The 22,461-nt window shown below is 38.7% G+C and overlaps 1 protein-coding gene across 1 annotated transcript in view; it reads right to left on the bottom strand.

Annotated features, from left to right (window-relative positions):
- Positions 1–343: 343 nt before the first annotated feature.
- The window catches only part of RBBP8 (RB binding protein 8, endonuclease), a 57,269-nt gene continuing 35,151 nt past the window's right edge, over positions 344–22,461 (bottom strand). Inside the window, exons 10-19 of the mRNA XM_029913878.1 lie at positions 19,801–19,928; positions 17,804–18,695; positions 17,576–17,702; positions 16,399–16,490; positions 15,324–15,435; positions 14,326–14,496; positions 12,113–12,182; positions 10,060–10,156; positions 4,305–4,446; positions 344–971 (exon numbers count right to left, since the gene is read on the bottom strand). Coding sequence (XP_029769738.1) covers positions 874–971; positions 4,305–4,446; positions 10,060–10,156; positions 12,113–12,182; positions 14,326–14,496; positions 15,324–15,435; positions 16,399–16,490; positions 17,576–17,702; positions 17,804–18,695; positions 19,801–19,928 — 1,929 coding nt within the window. The 3' untranslated portion in view covers positions 344–873. The remainder of the gene's footprint in view (positions 972–4,304; positions 4,447–10,059; positions 10,157–12,112; positions 12,183–14,325; positions 14,497–15,323; positions 15,436–16,398; positions 16,491–17,575; positions 17,703–17,803; positions 18,696–19,800; positions 19,929–22,461) is intronic.

Genomic DNA, 22,461 nt, shown 5'->3' with positions numbered 1-22,461 from the left:
AGAGACCACTCAGTCTAGTGGATAGTGTTGAAGATATTTAGGAGGAGTCTGGGCACAATACATTCCAAATGGTATTGACGCTCTTCCCTCAATTCAGACATTCCTAGCGATAGGTGAGACACTGTAACTTTGGGTACTATGAAGGAAAGGTATACAGATGACACTGAATTAAAATTTAAAAAGACAGCCATATATGATAAGCTGGAGCAAAAAATTTTAAGATTCCAGCTTAAACCACTGAAATTGTGAGGACGTAAGTACCATTTTGGTATGCATCAGTGGGACAAGAAATTATGATTGGGGATCTCTGCTGGAGAAAGTTTTGAGGTGGTGAAATCATTAATAAATACTACTTTGTTTATTGTAATTAGATATATCACAATTATTACAAAAAAGGGAAGGTGATAAATCCTTTAAGTTATCCAGTGCAAAATGGAAGCACCCCACCAGGTCCAGTCCTGCTCCCACTGAAATTTATAAGCAACGTTTAGACTTAGAATGAGCAGGTAGAACTCCACTGAGCTCAAAGAAGTCACACCCACCTTACTTAAAGTTTGGATATGCTCCAGTGGGCATTTAGCCATTGACTTCAATGGGAGGAAACAGGAGCAGACCCACTGTCTTAAAGGTGCAAAATCAAGACAAAACATTAACACAAAATGAAACAAACATACATTAAATAGTAGTGTTTCCTGATACATACTTCAGATTTTCAAATGAGCTTTCTAAGAGGGAAATGATTTACATATCTAATGAAATGATTTATCATTTTGGAAAAATCCACAGTATTTTTATTTCAAGTTTATATTAACTATAAATATCTAATGACAGGAAACACTTTCCCCACATTTATGTGCTTTGTTTCCCCATCATTTATGTCTTCTGTTCTTTGCCTTTTGGAGAAAACATCACATTGTAAGGCTGCCTTCTTTTTGGACGGTGATAGGGTGCAAGATCCTCTTTAATATAGCCTTAAAAGAATAAAAATAAAATCAGGGTAAAGATTTCAAAACAATCTGGTTGAGAGATGGTACAGTATGAAAGCAAAAGTAAAATGCATTTAACAGACCACTAAGTTTTGCCTACCACAAAGATTTTTGTTTAAAGTATTTTTCATTTTTGGAAACTAGTCTGACCCTGCTAGGGATCTTTTAGAATGCCCTCAGCCAATGAAAAACATTATCTATTAAAAAATTAAACATTTAGTTATTGATTTACAGTAGTTTCCTAACAGCTAATACAGATTGAATATACTAAAGGTCAACTGAGAAATCAGGCTGTCAAATGTTCAACTATTTTGCAACTCATTACACGTTTCACTGTCCTCCCTAATAGAAGCTTTTATATTTTATTTTAATAAGTTATTTCTGTAAGATATATAGAATACTGCAAAATATGCGTTATTTAACACAAGAAATCTGTTCCTGAAAATATTTGCCACATTCTAATTTATCAAATGCACTCAATACAACTTCTCTGGACACATGTATCATACTTAACAGAACACAGGCCTCTTAAAAAAAAGGCTGTTGTCTCTGCTTATTTTTGTGGATAAGTATAGGACTTCAGCCTTCATATTTGTCAACTTTGCTCTGTTCACAAGTACTAAATTCATTAAAATCAAGTTTACTGGCAGATTCCTTCTTTGCAACTGGTGAAATGCTTTGTGTGACCCACAATTAAAATATACAAAATCACTTCAAGGGATTGCCAAGGACTAGCCATAACATACCACCCATTTAAATAAGGACATTCTATTTTTGAACAACAATTGCAAATATCACATTATATATAGTGTTCCATTTAGGGAACGCAGCAGTGACTTATGATTACTAATAGGATCAATGGTCGAGCCCAAAGTTTGAAATTCCTTAGAACAACAGGTTCAAATTTCAGTAAAATTGACTTAGCCCTTTATCCTTTTTAAGTAGCTTAATTAGCACTGCTGTTCATTGTTTGACAGTTTATTGCATAAGACCTTACACATCAAAACCTAAATTCCCTCCAAGCTGTGCGGCCACGCAGCAGGCTATCAAGGGCTGTGCAGGCGGGGAGAGGCGCCTCTCCCCCGGCCCCAGCTTCGGAGCTGCTGCGGCCGGGGGAGAGACGCCGTTTCCTCGGTCCCAGACTGCTGCAGTGAGAGAGGGCTGGGGGGAGTCCTCTCTCCCTGTCACAGCCCTGGGGTGGTCTGCACCCCAAACCCCTCATCCCCGGCCCCACCCCAGAGCCCGCATCCCCAGCCGGAGCCCTCACCCCCTCATCCTCTGCCCTAGCCCAGAGCCCCCTTCCACACCCCAAACTCCTCATCCCCAGCTGCACCCCAGAGCCCGCCCCCGCAGCCGGATCCCTCACCCCCCCGCACACCAACCCTATGCCCCAGTCCTGAGCGCCCTCCCACACTCTAAACTCTCCCCCCCTCCCCACATCACCTCCATATTAGTGCGCATAACAAAATTCATTCCGCACATGGATGTAAAAAAATTAGGAGGAACATTGATTAAAACTCCATCTCTTCTGAGAGTGGGCTGAAGATCCCATAGCACTTTTTGACGAGGTATAGCCAGTCACTTAATTACACTTGTGGTTTAATGTTGAAAATATTCAAGCAAAGCTTAGTCAGTTAATTAGTCAAAGAGAGTAATACAATACGAAAAGGAGACATACATACTGACAATCAGTCTTGCAGCGTTCACCTTACACAGAAGGTCTTCTTCAAATGTATGCATTTTCGACTACCTATGTTTATACTACAGTTGTTTCTCTGTACATCATCCAAGATTCAACCCACCAGTCTGTACCAGTTTTTTGTTTTGTTTTTCTGTATTGTCCTCTACCTTCCTTATCTTTGCACTGGATACTACATTCCAGATACCAGGAGGTGCCTCCATGGCCTACTAACTGTATCAGAACACACTCTATATACACATCTTTTCTCTGACAGGTTTTGTATTTGCCTGTGCCAAGAGCAGAGTTGTGCTGTTGTAAAGTGTTATGGGATATACTTTTGTATGAGTGAACAGAACTCTAGGAAAAACATAATACAATTGACATTGGTATAGCTTAGCATAAACTACCCAATGTTCATACATGATATAATGTGTAAGACATATTAATGTCATGTACAGTATGCATAATATATGTTGCCTAACATTCTACTTGGAAAACATGGGGATTCAACCAATTATCCCTGGCCAAGTTTTCCTGCAATCCACCTTAAAACCTTGGAGAACAGATAGCTCTGCACACTTCTATAATTATGTTATAATTTATTAACATTTAGAATGTATATGTACTGTTGTAATTAGATAATAAAGAGTTCAGAAATGCATGGGGCTCTTAATTCAGAATTTCAGTCCCTTTGAAGATATAGATGCAACTCCTTACAAAATGTACATGTTTTAAAGCCATTACCCCATTCAAGGGAATGGTGGGATTGTTTGGTATAATCAAAGTGAAAACTCTAGCACACGAACATCTTGTCAAACAAGTCTTTCAACTACTTCATTGTTTTCCACTCAAAATATCTAAGTAGTTGGATCCACTCTAAAGGCAAGCTGCCTGCAAAATCTGGTTTTAAGGCTAGAGCATTTGAAACTTGAAATATTTTGAAGCACCATTACTCTAGAACAGCATAATAAAAAAATCCACACATTTTTAATCCAAACAGTAGACCCATGTGTTAGTAACTCATTATTGTGCCAACCTACAATGGCTTCTTTAAAACTATTTATACAAAGAAAGAATAATCTGTGTAAAGAAAAGTCTTAAGAGCAGTTTGTGTTTTTGCAATAAACCAGGATATATGCATAAGAAAGAACAAACCACAATGTTCAGAAGGCAACCACAGATAACTGTTGACAGTGCAGCCATTTTATCATACATCCCCATTCATTGTGGTACCTAAGAGAGCTATGAAGACATATCAATTCATCTTGTTATTTGAGGCCTTAAGTAACACAATGAACCAGATTTTCACCTCTGAAAAATCAGTTCAAGTCTGGCTCTAGGTTAGAAATAAATATGGTCTTAATTTAATTCTGTGGGAATTCTTTCAATATCCTCTCACTCTATCCCAGTTCTTAGGAATTCTCTTCACATTCTCAATATCCCAGAAGCCATTGAACAAATGGCAACATTTACTCTGGACCTTAGTAGAAGGTGGTCAAATGGAATTTGACAGAGCTGTGTAGGGAATCTTTCATTATGAAATGAGCATCTTAGTGTTTTTAATACCTCAGTTTTCTCAGTATCAAGTTTAAAAACAAAAACATACAAACTTTCCAAACACAATTTTATATACGCACCTCTTTCCACACAAGTTTGGGTGGAAGGAAATCCAACCTCCCAGAAGTTTTCTGGTGTACTAGGAGGAATGTAGCGGAATCTATGTCTTGAACAAGCAGCTAGCTTCTTTTCTCTCTCCCCTTCTGGAATATCTGCATAATACTAAAAACAGAAATTGGAAAATATGTAATAGGTCAAAAAATGAACAATGATATATAAGAGGCAATTACATTACTTGTATCACACTATCACTACTGATTATTGTGCTTAAATACATACACATTGGTGAGGCTGGCCAAAATTACAGATTTAGGTTTGCATGTCCCTGACCTCAAGTGTTAGTTTGTTAAACTTGACTTATTACATATTTCATCCTCATTACTATAACTTTAAAAATGCACCCTAAACAAGCAACTGTGTTAGTTTTATACACTGTAATATGAAACAAAACAAACAATACAAAAACTCTCACACTTGTAACTACTCATGTGTAAAATTAAGCATGTACATAAGTCTCTGCAGAATTGGGGCTTAAAACAGATTGGAATACAGACAGAGACCAATACAAGAATCAAAGTTAACCAATAAAAGTAGTAATATTCAGATTAAAATTATTGCGTTTTCAGGTATTAATGAAACACAAATAGTCCCTGGGCCAGATTCTCTGCTGTATCTAGCTCATGGTTGTTACAACAGAGAAGGGGGAAAGCCATAGGGGTCCCTGATTTACTAGCCAAACACAAGGCACAAATTAGAGCAGCTAAGAAGCTGGTCTAACCTATGCCCACCGACTATGATCCCTGATGAACTATCTGGAGTACACAGTGATCTGGTTTCCTCTTCTCCCCTCCCCAGCAACTGTGCTATGGGCTCCAGGGAGAGAGGCATAGCAGTTAGTTCTATGCCAGCTGGAAACTCCCCACTCACAGGGAGAATCCCATGCAGGAGAATTATGGCTCTCTATTCCATTTGTGCTACCTTAACAACTCAAAAGAATTAGATATGGGTGAAAATCTGCCCAACATACATTGAACCAAATTCTGCCTTCCCTAACACTAGTGCAATGTCACTGACTTCAGAAAGAACACAATATATTCCACTACACCCTGAGTAATACAATAGTTAAAAATAACTTTTTAAAAAGAATCTGGTTTACATGGTTCAGTCATTTATTAGAGTGGTTCCAATGTGCATCAAGAAAGGGAATAATTTTCATACTTCTTCTAGCATTATAGACCATGCTTCTGGCCAAAAGCTCCTGCTAATGCCAGTCTGTAATTTAGACATTATAAAGTACTGCAATATTTATGCATCCAGCACTGTCTTTCCAAAGCTTGAATATATGATTTAATTCAATTAGCAATCCAACAGTCTTGTGCTATCCAAACTTTTATAGTTGGAGCTCATCAAAAGAGTAAGTAATCTTGCCAAAATACAATGGTATGACCAGAAGAGAGAAAATCAAGTTAAAATCTTAGTCCAGCCAGGCAGAAAGTAATCTGGAGTAAGAGACAGGAAAGAAATGGAATGCTCATCCAGTACAGGATTGCTTTTATTAATGGGATGCCCCAAAGTTTTGTTTTGTTTCCCATCTCTATCTAGTGCTAGTAAGATGCCACACAAGGCCTGCCTACTGGGAATGTTAAAGAATACTAGCAAACTAATTCTCTCAATATTTGGTGGGGAAACATAAACCAGTCAAAAACCAAAAAAGAAAGGATGTCAGTAGTGATGATGGTGTGGACAGCAAAACAACCAAAGCACTGCGAGAGGGCTATTAATGAGAGACGACATTAGTAAGATGAAGAGAGGATTGATTTGATTGGACTGTTTCTGTAGTATGGGGTAAGTGCAGGCCTGCCTGAGACTGAGGTACTTTAATATAAAGTATTATATAAGATATAAAAGGCTGAGTTGGTGTTATCCAGCATCGATCTGACAGCAGAACAAAATCTGTTCTAAATGTCATAGTTAGTACATGATTCTCATCATCTGGTGGCATGCAGGCTTTCTGGGTCATCAAAGAAGCAAGAGGTCTTAAAGAGATTCAGTTCTTTAATAGGCTGTACCAAGATGGTCAGAGTTTCCCCTTTCTATCCTGCAAGACTCCTGGTTTGCAGGTTAGACAGAAGAGCTAGATCTGGAGACGTGATTAATTTAAAATTACTTTTTGATTTGAACAGAGGTTTTGGTAAAAAGTCTGCCAAGAGAAATCCTAAGCACTTAAACATCAGGAATCTACCTGTGTCTTAATCGCTCTACTGATGCAAAAATGTTTGCCCCTCCCATCCAGCCAAGATGTCTTATATGTGCTATAAAACTGGTTTTGTTAACTTGTATAACTGTATGTAAATTAGACATTGCTCATTTCCATTTGGAGAACACGTTGACATACTTCGAAACTACAGTACTATGCTTAGAAAGCTAGATTAGAATTTCTTCCCCACCACACAAATCCACAAAAGAAGTTTAGCAGTATGTGTTTGAGATTATAGATAGGCTGATGAAAAGCAGAACAGCAAACAGGTAATGATTATTTTGTACAGTCAGCTTTCAGTGGCCAATGTTAGAAAACATATCAGAATAATTTTTTTTTTTTAAAAAGCAGACCAACTAAATTAATAAGAGATATCGTACGTCTGTTCAAAAAGAAAATCCACATCAGCCAATCAGATTAATGATAGCTAAATATTACTTAAGGATAATTAGAAATAGGTCTAAATCCTAAACTGTCCTAAAACAGTTTATTAGGAATTTTAAAACAGTATATTAAAAACCTCGTATTTTTCTCTATCAGGCTTGTTGTAAACAAATTTTAGGCCTAAACTACTAAATTGTCTGAACTGCTGGGGAATGGAGTGAACTGGGATTAAAACAATTTAAAAGCTACAGTACTATTTTCTGGGGAAATTAAAAAACAAATAATCAACAGTAACAAACTGAATTGTCATCATTTTGCAAGAACCAGAAAGTAAGGCTTTTAAATTTTAGCTCCATTAGAACACTGGGGTCAGGGGTGAATATTTGCAAACAGCAGAAGAAAACATTGACAGAAGCTTCTAAAGTGACAGTGTAGCTAAAGGATAGAAAAAAAAGGATAAAGAAGCAGTCAGTGTCCTATTAAGGATGCCATTTCAAACACAAAATATGTATTTTCATTAAAAATTGTGTATAAAGTCATCATGACTGAGAATGCAGTATCAGGAAAAAATATAATAGGGAGTTACCACTAACTTGCAAAAATTCTGATTGGGAGCAGTCTTGTTGGAGTAGCTCTTATAGATATCTACATATTGAGTAAAAATGAGAGCCAAAATCTGATGTTAACATATATTGTAGTGTTAGGTGCCAGAACTAGATATGGAAGTGGCTTCTCATCTAATGAGGACTATGATTTTCAATACTTATTCTCTTTTGGAACTGTGAATGGACCAAAGTATACATAACCTATGCAGAAAATTAACCAAGTGGTAGCTTCAGTTAAGAATTTTTTCAAATCCAGTCATTTTAGTGCAATGTTATTGCCAAGTATTCCGTACAATCTTGGATGGTTTATACTAAAAAAAATAAAAAATAAAAAAATCTTTCCTCAAAAATAATTAGAATAAAAACAGAATTCTAATGCTTGTACATTACGAAATAAAGTCTGCAAATGTTTCCACGATGTTACTTGCCAAAATATAATGAGAACTGGGTTCGTTGGGAGGAAAAGTCCTGTAGCATGCAGAGACAGGAAATTAAAATTGTTAATGCATAGCTCTTGGCACAAGAAACAGAATAGAGCTGCTTTTTTTTAATGCTCTGTTTTCATTCAAACCCTCTAGATTTCACATATTTTGGAACAGAGAATTTACTTTTACAGTCAGCTGTAAATAAGACTATTTGCATTAAAACCGCATTTTAGTGAAGGTTTTATCAAAGGGATTTTTCATGAACTTGTTCAAGAACATACTAATAAGCCACATTACTCAGTTGGAGAAATTTAGCTATCAGTTGGACAGAATGGATGTTAAGAAAAATATTGGTTCTAAATAAGAGTGGAAATTAAGCAATAAAACTCAGCAGGAACTCTTATTAGCTCATTAATCCACACCTCAGACATGTTGTGAAGTATGAGATTGTAGCTCAATATCTCCAGCAGATTGAAAAGTATATTAATGACCAAATGAAGTATAATCTATTATATACATAAAATAAGAGTAACATATATAATGTGCCTGAAAGCATTTCAATTACTTGAAAGGGAGAAAAATGAATGTAAAAATGTCTTTACAACTTTTTTCTCTACCCTTTACATCAGTGGTCTGCAAACTTTTCCAGTTCCCCCCCTCCTCCCCCTTACCATTAAGGGAATCTGTCCACACCCCTCCCCCCCCTTCCATTACTGCACAGCCAAGGCTTCCTCAGCAGCGGAGCTTCGGCTGAAGACGGGGATGGGGGTGGAACTGGGGAAAGCAAAGGAGCTGGGGCTAGAGGCAGAGCTGATCTGGAGGTGGAGAGAGAATGAGGGCAGAGCTAGGCTGGGGGCAGATCAAGGTGCAGAGTGGGACTAGAGGCAGAGCAAAACTGGAGGCTGAACAGGGTTGGGGGCAGAGATGGTCTTGGGGCAGAGTGGGGCTGGAAGTGTGGCGTTCCTCCTTGCCTCCCTTGGGGGCTGGCCTGGGCCCTGCCACACGATCCCCTGAACATTCCTTTGTGCCCCGATGGGGGGGCATGCCCCAGTTTGGGGACCACTGCCTTAAATTATACTTTACATGTTGCTTAGTCTAAAATATTGGTGAGTTATACAACATTACACGTATAAGTTTTGGGGACTGTAGATATGAACCGGATATCACTAAGCGTCAGACTGCTGCTCTGACAGTCAATGTGCAAAACTATACTTTAACAGTTGGTACTTTCAAATCACGTTATTTTCAAAATGATGACAAGCAGTTGCGGTGGGCTAAATTTTCAATCTGGTTTATAAAGGTATCTGCAATTTTGACAGGCAAGTTTTGTACGCATTTGTACAGATACACGTATGTGCAGGTGCAATTTTATTTGAATACTTGTTCCTGTATATACATTCAGAAAGAAAAAACAAAACATGAAGAATATACCATGAAGTGCAGCTTAACATTACAATTCTATCTTGGAACCAATTCTGGATATCTTAGCTTTAGCAGAAGTAGTGCTATCACTCTCTTGCTGAGATACTGGTGGATCAACCATTCAGTGGTTCTCAAACTTTTGTATTGGTGACCCCTTCACACAGCAAGCCTCCGAGTGTGAACCCCCCCCACCCATTAGAAATTAAAAACACATCTTTTATATTTAACACTATTATAAATGCTGGAAATGAAGTGGAGTTTGGGGGTGGAGACTGACAGCTTGCGACCCCCCCAGTAATAACCTCGCGACCCCCTGAGGGGTCACACCCCCCAGTTTGAGAATCCCTGGGGTAGTTGATTTATTTTTGTTAATTGAGGCCTCATTGACATGAGGATTTGCAATGCCTACTCCTTTTAGTAGATACAGGAAAGATAAGTAAGTAAATGCCAATGCTATCATTCCAGGATGTTGTTTTATCTAATTATTTTCCATTATTACAGTACCTACTTTTTATTATGGATCTCTACTGTGGCCAACAGCTTTAGTACAACTGACTTCTTTGCCACTTGATTTACCAGTACTCACGCTTCTATGTTTTTAATTTGAGAAGCATTTCAGGCCTCCGGTACCAAGCAAGCGAAAATAATGCAAGACTGACCAAAACTTAAGAGTTTTACTTACTATTTCACATTCCTTACAGGTATGGCCCAGCAATTTTCTTCTCTCTTCTCTCTTCCGAACAACCTCAATATGAGGAAAACCTAACACAGCATTTTTTCTGAAAAGCAAAAGGAAAAGTTACTAGGGGCATGTCTACACTACTCCGCAGTGCAGACTACAGGGTTTGTTAACTGCAGCGCGCACCAAAATTCTGCGCTCTAACTACCCCCATTCAACTCTTTCAAACAGGACTATGTTAATGCAAACCAGGCACCTTTTAGTTCACGTCAGCAGCATCCACATGGGGCAGTAGAGTGCAACATTCTGGTGCACTCTGTGATTCACCCCCCCATAGTCTGCACTGTCGCACAGTGCAGACATAGCCTAGGTTTTCACTTGATAATGTATTTCTTTGGTAAGTTAAAGTGTTTATTAACCCAATGAAGCAGACAGCAGCAAGGAAATAATAGGATTTCACAGGGACAAGCTAACAGATTATCTGAAAAAATCTCAGCTTCCTGACAACTGGCATATAAAAAGCTATCTTTAACATCAGAACATAAAGGAATAATCTGTAGCCAAAAGAAGTTGCAGTGTTTTTTTTTTTTTTTTTAAAGTAAGTTGTCTTACATGAATCTATGCTCCTCTGTGAAAGAGGAACTGCTGAACATCTCATCTCTACTTAAAAATCTTGAATTGTATTAACTTATTGCCTGCCCAACTTAAGGTTTTAGGTTTTTTTAGTAAATGCTTCATGAGTGCCATGATGTTTCTACCTGTTTGTTCCAACTGTATGGGATTTTTCAACTTTGCATTTTCTTTTTAGCAAGACACAATGTCAGTCTCTTTCCTTTGCAAAGTTAAAACAGGCTGGGTATAGAATAGATGTGTGAGCCAGCCAGTAAATCGAGTGCTTAATGGTATTATGAAATGAAGACTAAGAGGTTATGATGAAAACAGGAGATGAATGGCAAAAGCACTAAGATATACAGTGGTCTGTTGAATGTTCCTTATTTAACGTCCACAGGAATTTCAAAAAGCTTGATACAAAACAAAAAGATTGAGACACTGAAAAAACCCTCACTTATAAGAAATCTGTATGTTCTTTGGCCTTCGAGAAGAATTGCATACAGAAGCTAGCCAGCGACTCCAGGAAGTAGAAATAGGAGCAGCCAAAGTAGGGACTTTTTTCAGGTTTGGACATTCCACTCAAAACTGTAGGAAGTTCTCTGACTTTCTCTTAGGGTGACCAGACAGCAAGCGTGAAAAATTGGGATGGGGGTGGGGGGTAATAGGAGCCTATACAAGAAAAAGACCCCAAAATTGGGACTGTCCCTATAAAATCGGGACATCTGGTCACCCTGCTTTCTCTTCCTTGGGCAGATAGCCTGTTTACGCCAACCCTACCCACCCTCCAGTCTCTTCACCACAGCTTCACTCCATACCTGCTCCTCCTTCCCTTCTCCCCTGCCCTGTCCCCCCTTGCTCTCCTTCCCTTTTCTTTCCATTTAGCTGATCCCTTCCTAAGTACCATTCCCCCACCACCAGTCATGGAACATACCTGATGTTTGCTACCATCACATTGTTTATTCTCCTTGTATGTTATATCTCTTCCCCCACCCTGTGTCTGTCTTATCCATTTAGATTGTGAACATTTTGGGGCAGGAAGCCATCTACTACTCTATATATTTATATAGTGCCTAGCATAATGGGGCCCCATTCTTAGCTGGCCCTTAGGCACTACCATAATAAACATGATAATACATAACTTGAGCTACTATGTGTTTTGGAAAAACATCACAGATTACAGAAGCATGCTTTTAGTAAAAGAGTAACATTTCCTTCTCTTTATTAAAAAGTGACAAGCATTCCTCTCTTCCAATGTTCTGTCGTTTCTCTTTCCGATTCATCTTCCTTCTTTGTAATAATAACCAGAATTCATTTAGAGATTTTCCAGTTGTACACCTTCAGCTTCTTTGTATGGAATGATTTAGCAGTTTTATTTTATGAAAGGATAATGTCTCTTCAGAGGGGAAAACCCAATCCTCTTACATTAATAAAAATGTTGCATTACCTTTCATCACTTTTAAAATATGGCTCCACAAAAGCTTTCTGCTTGGTTTTATCTTGTTTATTCTCATGCTCTGTAAATAAATAAAAACATGCCGTAAGTCTGTTAATGAACTGCCTAGGCAGAATGACCATAAAATGATTGAGCGAGATATACTGCATAAATTGCAACAGTGTTAATTTTAAAAATTTAGCATAAAATTATTTTAGTTAACCATTATCTACCTGAACCAAAACCATATGCAGATTTCTCAATTTTAATATTTCACAATTATCTATTTGTCCTCTAATGTGCTGAATGACAGCACTGAGATCAAGCTTCATGAAATACACAATCAGCTTTGAGGCAACAGATACAGTGCAGTAAGGGAAGCATGAAATGGGGTGAGCAAGAGGATTAAAATGGTGTGTAAGTGAAAAGTAAAGAGATAATAGTGGGAGATGTAAAGTGGAATGAGGAAGAGCAGGGAAAAGAGAGCACAAAGAGAGATGTTGCTAGGATGCAAAATATTCAAATAGTCTTAGAAAGAGCTCCTTGAAAAAAGAATTACCTCCTCCCCACATTAAATTGAGTTAGTAACTGCAACCAAATCAACCCACTAACACCAAGAATCGGTGATTCCTAGAACAGACATCCTACAGTATAGCCCCTATGTTAACTTCTGTGATACTTCCCTGCTTCTGTATGAATGCTAAGTCACTTAATGCAGCAGCTTTTAAATGGCTCTCTATTCTCTTAAAATTCTGGAATGCTGAATGAATTCCTTTGAGTTTCTGATAAACAGAATAATCACTTACTTGGCATATTTCTGTTTCTAGTGGGATTGTGTCCCAATTAAGAAGATTCTCCGTTAGTTTGACCAATCTAATTACAGTAATGCCTCACTTAAAGTCGTCCCGGTTAACGTTGTTTCGTTGTTACGTTGCTGATCAATTAGAGAACATGCTCATTTAAAGTTGTGCAATGCTCCCTTATTACGTTGTTTGGCAGCCACCTGCTTTGTCCACTGCTTGCAGAAAGAGCAGACCATTGTAGCTAGCTGGTGGGGGCTTGGAACTAGGGTGGACTGGCAGCCCTCTTATCAGCTCCCACCTCCCATAAGTTCCCTGTGCAGCAGCCACCCAGCAGGCTATCAATTGCCTGGCAGTTCAGCTGTCCCTCCCGCCACTGCCGTGTGCTGCTCCTGCCCTCTGCCTTGGAGCTGCTCCCGGGAGCAGGGGGAAGAGGGGTGCTAATGTCAGGGTGTCTCCCCCCCTCTAACCCCATTTCCATAGAGTGGGGAGGAGGGGGACACACGACAGGGCTCAGGACAGAGGGAGCTTGCTGGCAGCAGCAGCTGTCTCAACTTGCTGATCTACTTAAAAAGGCAATGTACTTAGATTGGGCTCAGCCTACTTAAAGGGGCAATGCATGTCTCTCTCACACACACACACACACCACACACACACACACAAAAGATGTGTGTCTGTCTCTCTCTGCCATGCTGTGTCCCCTCCCTCCATTCGTGCTGCTTTGTACAGTGTGAGGCTACATTAGCAACAATGTGTTAACCCTTGAGGGCTCAGCCAAGTGCTAGTTCATCATTTAGCAGTAAGGCATTCCCTGGGAAATATCCCACCCTCTGACTTCACCACCTCAACCAAGCTTCACAATCATCATTGCTGTGTACAGTGTTAAATTGTTTAAGATATATATATATGTGTGTGTGTGTGTGTGTGTGTGTGTACAGTATTAAATTGTTGTCTTAAACAATTTAATACTGTACACACACACACACACACACAGAGTATATCAGCGGTTCTCAAACTGTTTTTTACTGGTGACCCCTTTCATATAGCAAGCCTCTGAGTGCGACCCCCCTTATAAATTAAAAACACGTTTTTATATATTTAACACCATTATAAATGCTGGAGGCAAAGCGCGGTTTGGGGTAGAGGCTGACAGCTCGCAACCCCCCCATGTAATAGCCTCGTGACCCCCTGAGGGGTCCTGACCCCCAGTTTGAGAACCCCTGATATATATAGTCTTTTGTCTGGCAAAAAAAATTTCCCTGGAACCTAACCCCCTTCCCCTCTCCCCACCCCCACTTATTCTTCTTATGGGGAAATTGGATTCACTTAACATCGTTTCGCTTAAAGTAGCATTTTTCAGGAACGTTAAGCGAGGAGTTACTGTATTAACACTATAATTAAAGGAAAAACAAGTATACTACTTACTCGTTAGTTTGCTCGCTGATGAGACTTCCTCATTTTCTTCCTCTTCCTCAAGAGGATTTTCTTTTTCATCACATGCTGAAGGACTATCATCTTCTAGACAAGATTTATATTCTTCATATGATGTCCGATCAAACATTTCTGCTAAGCTGTCATTCATTTTTCTTTCTCCCTCTATAAAAAAAGGTCAGAACAAACATCCAAATCAGTCTTTCAACAAAACATATGTTTTCGGTGGAACATTAGTCAAAAGAACAGGGTTATACTGTACTTCCAGCTCTGTCACTGTCTCACTACAACAGCTTGGTCAACTCACTTAATTTTTGTGTGCCTTGTTCTTCATCTTTTGAATATGGATTATGCTTTCCTACTTCAGAAAGATACCTTGATTGATATAAGTGTATATATGCAAAGTGATTTCACAATAATAAATCCTCAACCTTAGCACTGCATGAATAGAGGTATTTTGTTGATAGCTACTATTGTGGAGTTATCCAAACACAAATATCTGCATTCTTTACTGGTGAATGATAATCCACCTCCATCCGACTTAGGTATTTTAAATACAGTCAAATTGATTTACATATGACATGAAATAAATCACACACACACACTAATTGTATATATTTATATTAAAATGAGATCTTTCTACAGATAAAGGAAGTTTGATAGGGTCAATAATGGGGTATTTTTTTGTGTGATGACAGTACTTAAATATTTAACATGTTTATTTCAGGTTAGACTACAAGTACTATATGAGGTATATTTAATTTGTTTATAGAAGCGTAGAAAGGAAGCACAATCTCAGCCATAAACTATGAACCCTAGCCAAGTCTTTGACCTCAATATAAAGTCTTCTATTGACTTCAACAGGAAATGGATTAAGCCATCACGATAAACCTGTAGTCTTTACTGCAATGCTACAGTAATGCTACAAAACAAACTATACTGTATCAGCCGCCAATTTTCAATCTATTTATGAAGAGGAGAAAAATACATACTTGGACTGCTTTCTCCTTTCTGCTCTTGAGTTTTCATTTTTAATAGCATGCTTTCACTAACGTATGTATAGTCCATGTCAGTCTCTCCTCCTACTCTTGATTGAGAGCCTTCCTGAATAAATGAAGTATAATAATGGTAATCACACTTAAAAGTTACAACTAATTGACATATTTCAGTCTCATATCAGGTACCTGAAGTTCCTTTAAGATACAATTCAGACAAGTCTCCCAAAGAAATTTAACCAGTTCCCCACTACCGGAACTAAGAATCTACGGATAAGTTTTTCACAGTTGTCTTCAGAGAGTAACATTTGCATGGCAGAGATACAGAAACTTGTTGCTAATACCAGGTTATACAACTGGATTTGAAATTGGGGTAATCTGGTGAACATCACTAGTCACTGAGATCATATTCTACAGGTACCTTCTGTAAAGTTTTATGAAAGGAAAATTTATTTATGGATGTATAAAGCAATTCATCAAACTGTCAAATTTCATGGAAACAATTCCTGCAATTACACGAAGAATCAATACATTTGCAAACAAATTAACCTTTAAGACAAGCAAGAATGACAAAAACAATTACCATTCAGGAAAACACTCAACAAGGCCATGCTTCCTAACTGACTAAATGTCAGTGATCCAAATAAAGTTAATAAAGTCAAGTCTTGTAAGTCTCCAACTATTTACAATAGAGTTCACAGTGAACACTTACAAAAGACAAGTTGTGTAATTAAGAACATTCTTTAATTTTTTTACAAAACATTTTAGTAATGACTGTTCCCTTTTCCACAGCTACCGGGAAAGCACTCAAAAGAATGTGGCACTATCTTTGTAATGGATAATGAAAAGCTTTGGGAGATAAATTGAGGATCTGCTTTGCAAAGTTTTGTTCTAAGAATAAGTAAAATGTATTTGTAATGTTTAAGTCTACTCTGGCATTTTTCAATTTTTTCTAAACCACGTTTTAGATATGCAGCCTATTATTAAATTAGCCTAATTTACTCTTTTTTAAAAAGTTAAGTTTATTATTTATTTTATGGGATAGGAGGGTGTGACTCAAATTTCTGCTTACCTTGGTGTCAATAACCGTAATATCCATTTTGTACTGGGAAAGGTCTGCTCCTGGATCTATACTCCACTGCATATTTTCTAACGATGGTTTATCTTAGAGGTGGGGATACAGGAAGCAAGAGAGAAAAGACAAATCAGACTCAAACTACTGACATCTAATGCCAACCTTAGGTGCATTTCCTTTTTAGCTATTTGTTCTTCTTTTAGGCTTGATTTTTCTCATAACAAGGTTGAAATAGTGTAGCGTAAGTACACTAATTTGATATAATTTAATTCGGATATAAAGAATTTTAAATAATCCTTTAGATTCTTCTGTACATTCACTGTATACACTGTTACTGTAATGATGCACTCTCTCTTTTGTATAGTACATATAAATATGGTGGTCTTAAATAATATTACAATAAAAAGTTTCACGTGGTCTGTCAGCTCATCCTATCTATTCAATACTGATGATGACCATAAAAGTAAAGATACTACTAAACAAATAGCTACACTGGTGGTCTGAGTTCTTTTGTTTCAGAGTTGGCTACAAAAGAATGCTGCTGAGTGAAGAGTTATTGAGAGAGATTCAGACATTCTAATTAGAAAAGTGAAAATATATAATATAATTCCTGTAAATAAGGGTATTTGGTAGTAATGCTATCCATTACTAAAGAACAGGACTTTCTTAGAAAGGATAACATGAATGCAAACAAACATTCAGACAGACTTATAGCCAGCTATCATTAATTTTAAATGTCTATCTATATACGAGAAAGTTGATGTACAATAAAACATCAAACTTATTTTGTTTCAACATCTTATTCATATACTGCAGCAAAGTGCTATGTGCAGTTATAATGTAAAGTAAGCTAGATTAAAAAAAAAAAAATCTTTCCTGCCCTTAACAATCTAAAGCCATGAACAAATACTGTCTAGTGAACACAGAGTGACAGGGGACATTATTGATGAAAGCTTCATGAAACAGGTATGTTTTTAAAAAGTGATTTGAGGCAAACGAGGATGGAGATAGTTAATGTAGAGGTAATTCTAGGAATAAGAGGTGGCATTATCAAAGGATATGAAGTTGGAGCAGGATTAGAGGAAGAGAACAACAATAGGAGCACAAGAACGAAAATATGAACATTCCACTCCTTTAAACTATAGGCATGGGCTGAAGAAAGAAAATAAGTTACCTTGTTCATTTTGTAGTGGTTTAGTTTTTGTTATTCTACAAGGGTTTGGTTGAAGCACAGATGCCAGCTCACATTCTCCATGTCCTGTCCTGGTTTTCTTTCTAATTGGATCATGGCCACTGGCAACCTAACAATATACTACAATTTTAACGTTTCTCAGGCTTTTTAAACACAACATTTGGAAAGGAAAAACATAAAATACACATTTCCCTCAGAGAAGCAACATACCTTCATGTCATCAAAAAGTAGTTCTGTCTCCACTGTGTTTGGCAATGATGGGATTTTGAAAACAGAGATTTCTTCTTTTATTTGCATCAAAGGTTTTTTATCTGGGCATGTTTTGCCACGTGACTGGAGAATCATCTCCTGTACATAGGGATGTTCTTGTGACTCTTTTCCTGACAAATAGTTTCCATTGTTGGTATTTTGGATGGATGAAGAACCCTTTGGAACGGGCTTCACCAGCTGTGAAAAAACATCATGCAGCGTCACCTGTCTTAGTCTATTTTTACAGATCTCATCACTTCTTGAGCTTTTTTCTTGACAGCGAATAGCAGAAAGACGATCAGACAGGTCTAGAGGCTTATCAATTATATGATCTCCATTAACAGGTTGAATGTCTGCTTGAAAAGGGAAAGAGTTTTCTTTGTTGAAAGATGTTTTTTCACAGCTAGTCACACGCTCATCTTCTGTTTTCTTTCTTTTAGCACATCTGTCTGCCACTTGTTTGTGGGGTGCAAGGAGGAAGTCATTCTTGATCATCTCTTTACCTGAGCAAGTGTTGACCACACAAGTTATGGATTCATTTGCATCCCTTTTCACAACCATCTGCCTACTGGCTGAGGCCTGGCTGATAACAGAGTTTACTTCAATCCCAAGATTAAGTGGTGCAACAAGAGCAACATCTTCAGATTTTGATCTAATTTTGTGAGATCTAGAACTGAAAGTACTGTTGAAGGAGTCTTTTTTGGCATTGGACTTCAGTCCTGTTTCTAAAACAGAAGGGGAAAGACTTGAAGTCAGGCTGTTCTTCATGTTGTTAGATGCTCCAAAAACAGGAGAAGCTACCTGAGAATCCCAGTCTACATCTGGTAGAGTGTTCTGAGATGAATCTGAAAGTCTGAACATATTGAGAGATGAAAGACATTCCTTGTGCCACTGGGAAAAATGATTTTTTTAAAAATTCAGTCCCCTAAAATATGAGCATTATTCAGCAATTGTCAGGCAGCAACTGTATAAATTGAGGGGAAAATTATGTACACTTACCAGCATATATTCTAGTAGCTGAACAGAAAATTAAAAAGTTGTAATGGCTTTAGTTTGTTAGTACAGTATTATCTACAATTTTAGTAGTTAGTACTAGTAAAGGGTAATACAACACTATTCCTGGCTGTATTTCTTATTGGATAAAAAGGAAAGATGAGAAATGAACATTGTTTGTACGCAGATGAGATCTGGTCAATGATCAGAGTTAAAACCAGAGGACCAAAACTAGGCAAAAACAGATCTGGTTTTCTGTTTCAATGTGACCCTGGGTTCTCTCAAATCTGTAAGAGGAATCAACCTGACATAGAAATCTCTCAACAGGCCTTGGCTTTCAATCTATTCAAAGGATGGAAGGTGGAGGCGGTCTGGGAGAGAGGCCTATCTAGGTACTTATATGAACCATATTACTGTTTTAACTGACTGTTTCAACAGCATGAGACCTATAACCTCCTCAATAATCCCTCTTGGGATCTTCAGTGGCAGCCAGCTCACTTACCAAATGGGTCACTCCCACCCATGCCACCTTAGAGAAGAAATTAAGGGGAATGGCCCACCTGCCTGTCTCTTTTCAGCAAGAGTGAATTCCTGGTGCCACTCCACTATCTTACCAGAGTCTGAGGTTGAAGGTGCCCCAGAAGGCACCACACAATAGCTAAGGAAATCTCAGAAGTGGGGATTCATTGCACTGGGATACTTTCCCCTCAAACATTTGATGTCATCTTGGTAAGAAAGAAGTAAAAATCAATGGTTTTGTAAATCTCTCCAAGTCATAAGGAATTTTGTTTGGTTTTAGAACACTGACCTGTTCGGGTCCATGAAGCCCACATAAAATGAAACTACTGGGTTTTGCAGAGTCGTAACTTTAAAGACAGACACCATATTCTATCAAAACTAAGACTTGATATAAGCCAGTTTACCGCTATTCATTTTTATTTGCTATAAATTAAAAAGAAACTCACCCCAAGTTGTCATTATTTCTTGATGATTCATGAGCTAGCTGTTTTCTGGAATCTTCCTGCTGTGGGCTCTGAGGCACCTGGGTCATCGGAATGTCACTTCTAAGAGCATTCAGTACACTCTGGGACTCCTTGAATGCCATAAAAATAATGAATGAAATAATAGAAAAGAATTAAAATGATAAATATTAGACTTGAAAATTAGAACACCAAAAATCCCAAACTAAATAGTTCAATTTTGAAAGTCTTGAGATGAATAAGTAGCTGAAGTTTACCAGCCAGCTATTATACTACCTTAACAATCTGCTTTTAAATGAGCCCTAAAAAAGCGCTTTAAAATTTTTTTCAAGACAGTTAGCTACCATGTTTCATGCATGCAAACCAGTAAAGAACTCGTTTCATTTTGTACTCCTAAGAAAAACACGATTCTATACAGATTCTTTTACTATCCTCTCCATGGTGGAATCCGAGGGTATGTCTACACTTCAATGCAAGTCCAGGGTTAGTGGGACTTGAGTCGTGGACCCAGGACTTGAGCATCTACACTGATTGTCAACCCTAGGCCCAAAACCAGGGCTCTAGCATCCACACTGCAGTATGCAGATCCAAGTCTAACCAACCAGACTTCCTAGCACTCTCCTGAAATGTGATTGCTCTAGCCCTTTCTTTGTGGTACAGCATAGGAAAACTTGACTGTCCACCCTACACGTTACAGGAAGTTTGAACAGCCTACCAACACATCCTGCCAAGCATTTATCTGCCAAGACCTCTCATTTTGGTCTGCATGCTCCCAGTAACCAAAGCCAGCAAGGCGCCATTTGAAGAATTTCTCTCACATGCACTTTTACTCCTGTTCCAGGAAACAGGCAGAGGTTCCATGAGATGCTGGTGGACATTTCTGAGACATTTTCTGACCCACTGAAGGCACCTGACAGAGCTAATGATGGAGCGGGAGAACACAGACATGGCAGACTTGAACTGGCTGATGTTGCTCATGACACTTGGTATAGCTGCTGCTAACTTCTACACAGACTGACTTCTGAGAGCAGGGCCACAAGCACAGACTGCTGGGATCCCATTGTTTTGCAGATCTAGGATGACCAGCAGCAGGTCCAGAATTTTTGCATGAAGAAAGCTCCATTTCTGGAGCTTTGTGAGCAACTTGCCCCGATTCTCCACCATATAGACACATGCATGAGGGCGGCCAGGCTGGTCCAGAAACGAGTTGCTATAATCATCTGGAAGCTGGCTACCCCAGAATACTATATGTCTGTTGCCAACAAGTTTGGTGTTGGAAAGTCAACAGTGGATAAAGTGGTGGCAGAGGTTTCTGAGGCAATCAGGTGTGCGATATACCCCACAGTGATGGGCATAAAAGATATTCTGGAAGTAACTGCTGGCTTTGAGAGAATGGTGTTTTCAAGCTGTGCCGGGGCCACTGATGGGCTGCATGTGCCCATACTTTGCCCCCCTCAAAGAGCACGAGTACATAAACTGCAAAGGGTACTTCTCCATTGTTATGCAAGCACTTGTGGACCACAGTGGCCAATTTATGAACATCAACGTGAGCTGCACTGGAAAAAATCATGATGCCAGGGTTTTCTGCTGATTGGGAGCCTACATTCATGGACAGACTATGACACTATCCCCACCAAATGACATTGTCATAAATGGAGTTACTGTCATTCTTGGGGCCCCACATGCCCCTGTTGGCCTTGGCTTAACTGTACCCGGATATCAGAGGCCCTGGCAAAACGCTTAATTACACTCTTAGCAGGTGTAGAATGGTTGTTGAATGTGCATTTGGCAGATAGAAATCCTATTGGGAGGTGTCTACAGACACGTTTGGATTCCAATGTCATCAATGCTGCGCTCATGCTGTGGCTTGCTGTGTTCGTCACAATTTTTGTGATGCCAAAGGTGAGCCATTTCCCCTTGAATGGGCTGCTGAACTGGTATACTCAGCCAGAAAAGTGCACCTACCACAGATGGATCTGGGTGCACGTCGGCAACAGAAGTTAGGGATGCTTTGTGCTCCCACATTACAGACTTGCATGGGCCAATGAAGAGGGAGAATAGTTCCTTTATGAATATTCTTGTAGAGGGGAGTAAGGGAGAGGCGTTGATTGCCATGAAATGTACTTATGAATGACCTGAGAGCTTATTGAATGGAAGATGAGGGAAGGTTAATTCTCTGATGTAAGGAAGTGACTGATGTATGTATTGATGTAACTAACTGTATTGAAAAATAGCACTTATACACCTCTACCTCGATGTAACGCGACCTGATATAACACGAATTCGGATATAACGTGGTAAAGCAGTGCTCTGGGGGGGCGGGGCTGTGCACTCCGGTGGATCAAAGCAAGTTCAATATAACACGGTTTCATCTATAACGCGGTAAGATTTTTTGGCTCCCGAGGACAGCGTTATATCGAGGTAGAGGTGTATACCAATTCCCAATTATCTCTGATCATGTATTTACTTTTTTTATTGAAACACACATTATATGATGTGATGCAGTGATAGCAATGACATTTCTTACTAAAATAAAAAGCTTTATTAGGAAACATTTATTAGAAAAATACAACATTAACACATTGCCAGGCAGGCCACCACACCAAAACACCAGTAACAGAACCTTACAAACAAACAGTGAAACCA

This window comes from Terrapene carolina, unplaced genomic scaffold (genome assembly GCF_002925995.2).
Source record: "Terrapene carolina triunguis isolate 2854851 unplaced genomic scaffold, T_m_triunguis-2.0 Scaffold58, whole genome shotgun sequence".
In the NCBI taxonomy this organism is placed as follows: domain Eukaryota; kingdom Metazoa; phylum Chordata; order Testudines; family Emydidae; genus Terrapene; species Terrapene triunguis.
This window is presented reverse-complemented; position numbering and strand designations above follow the sequence as displayed.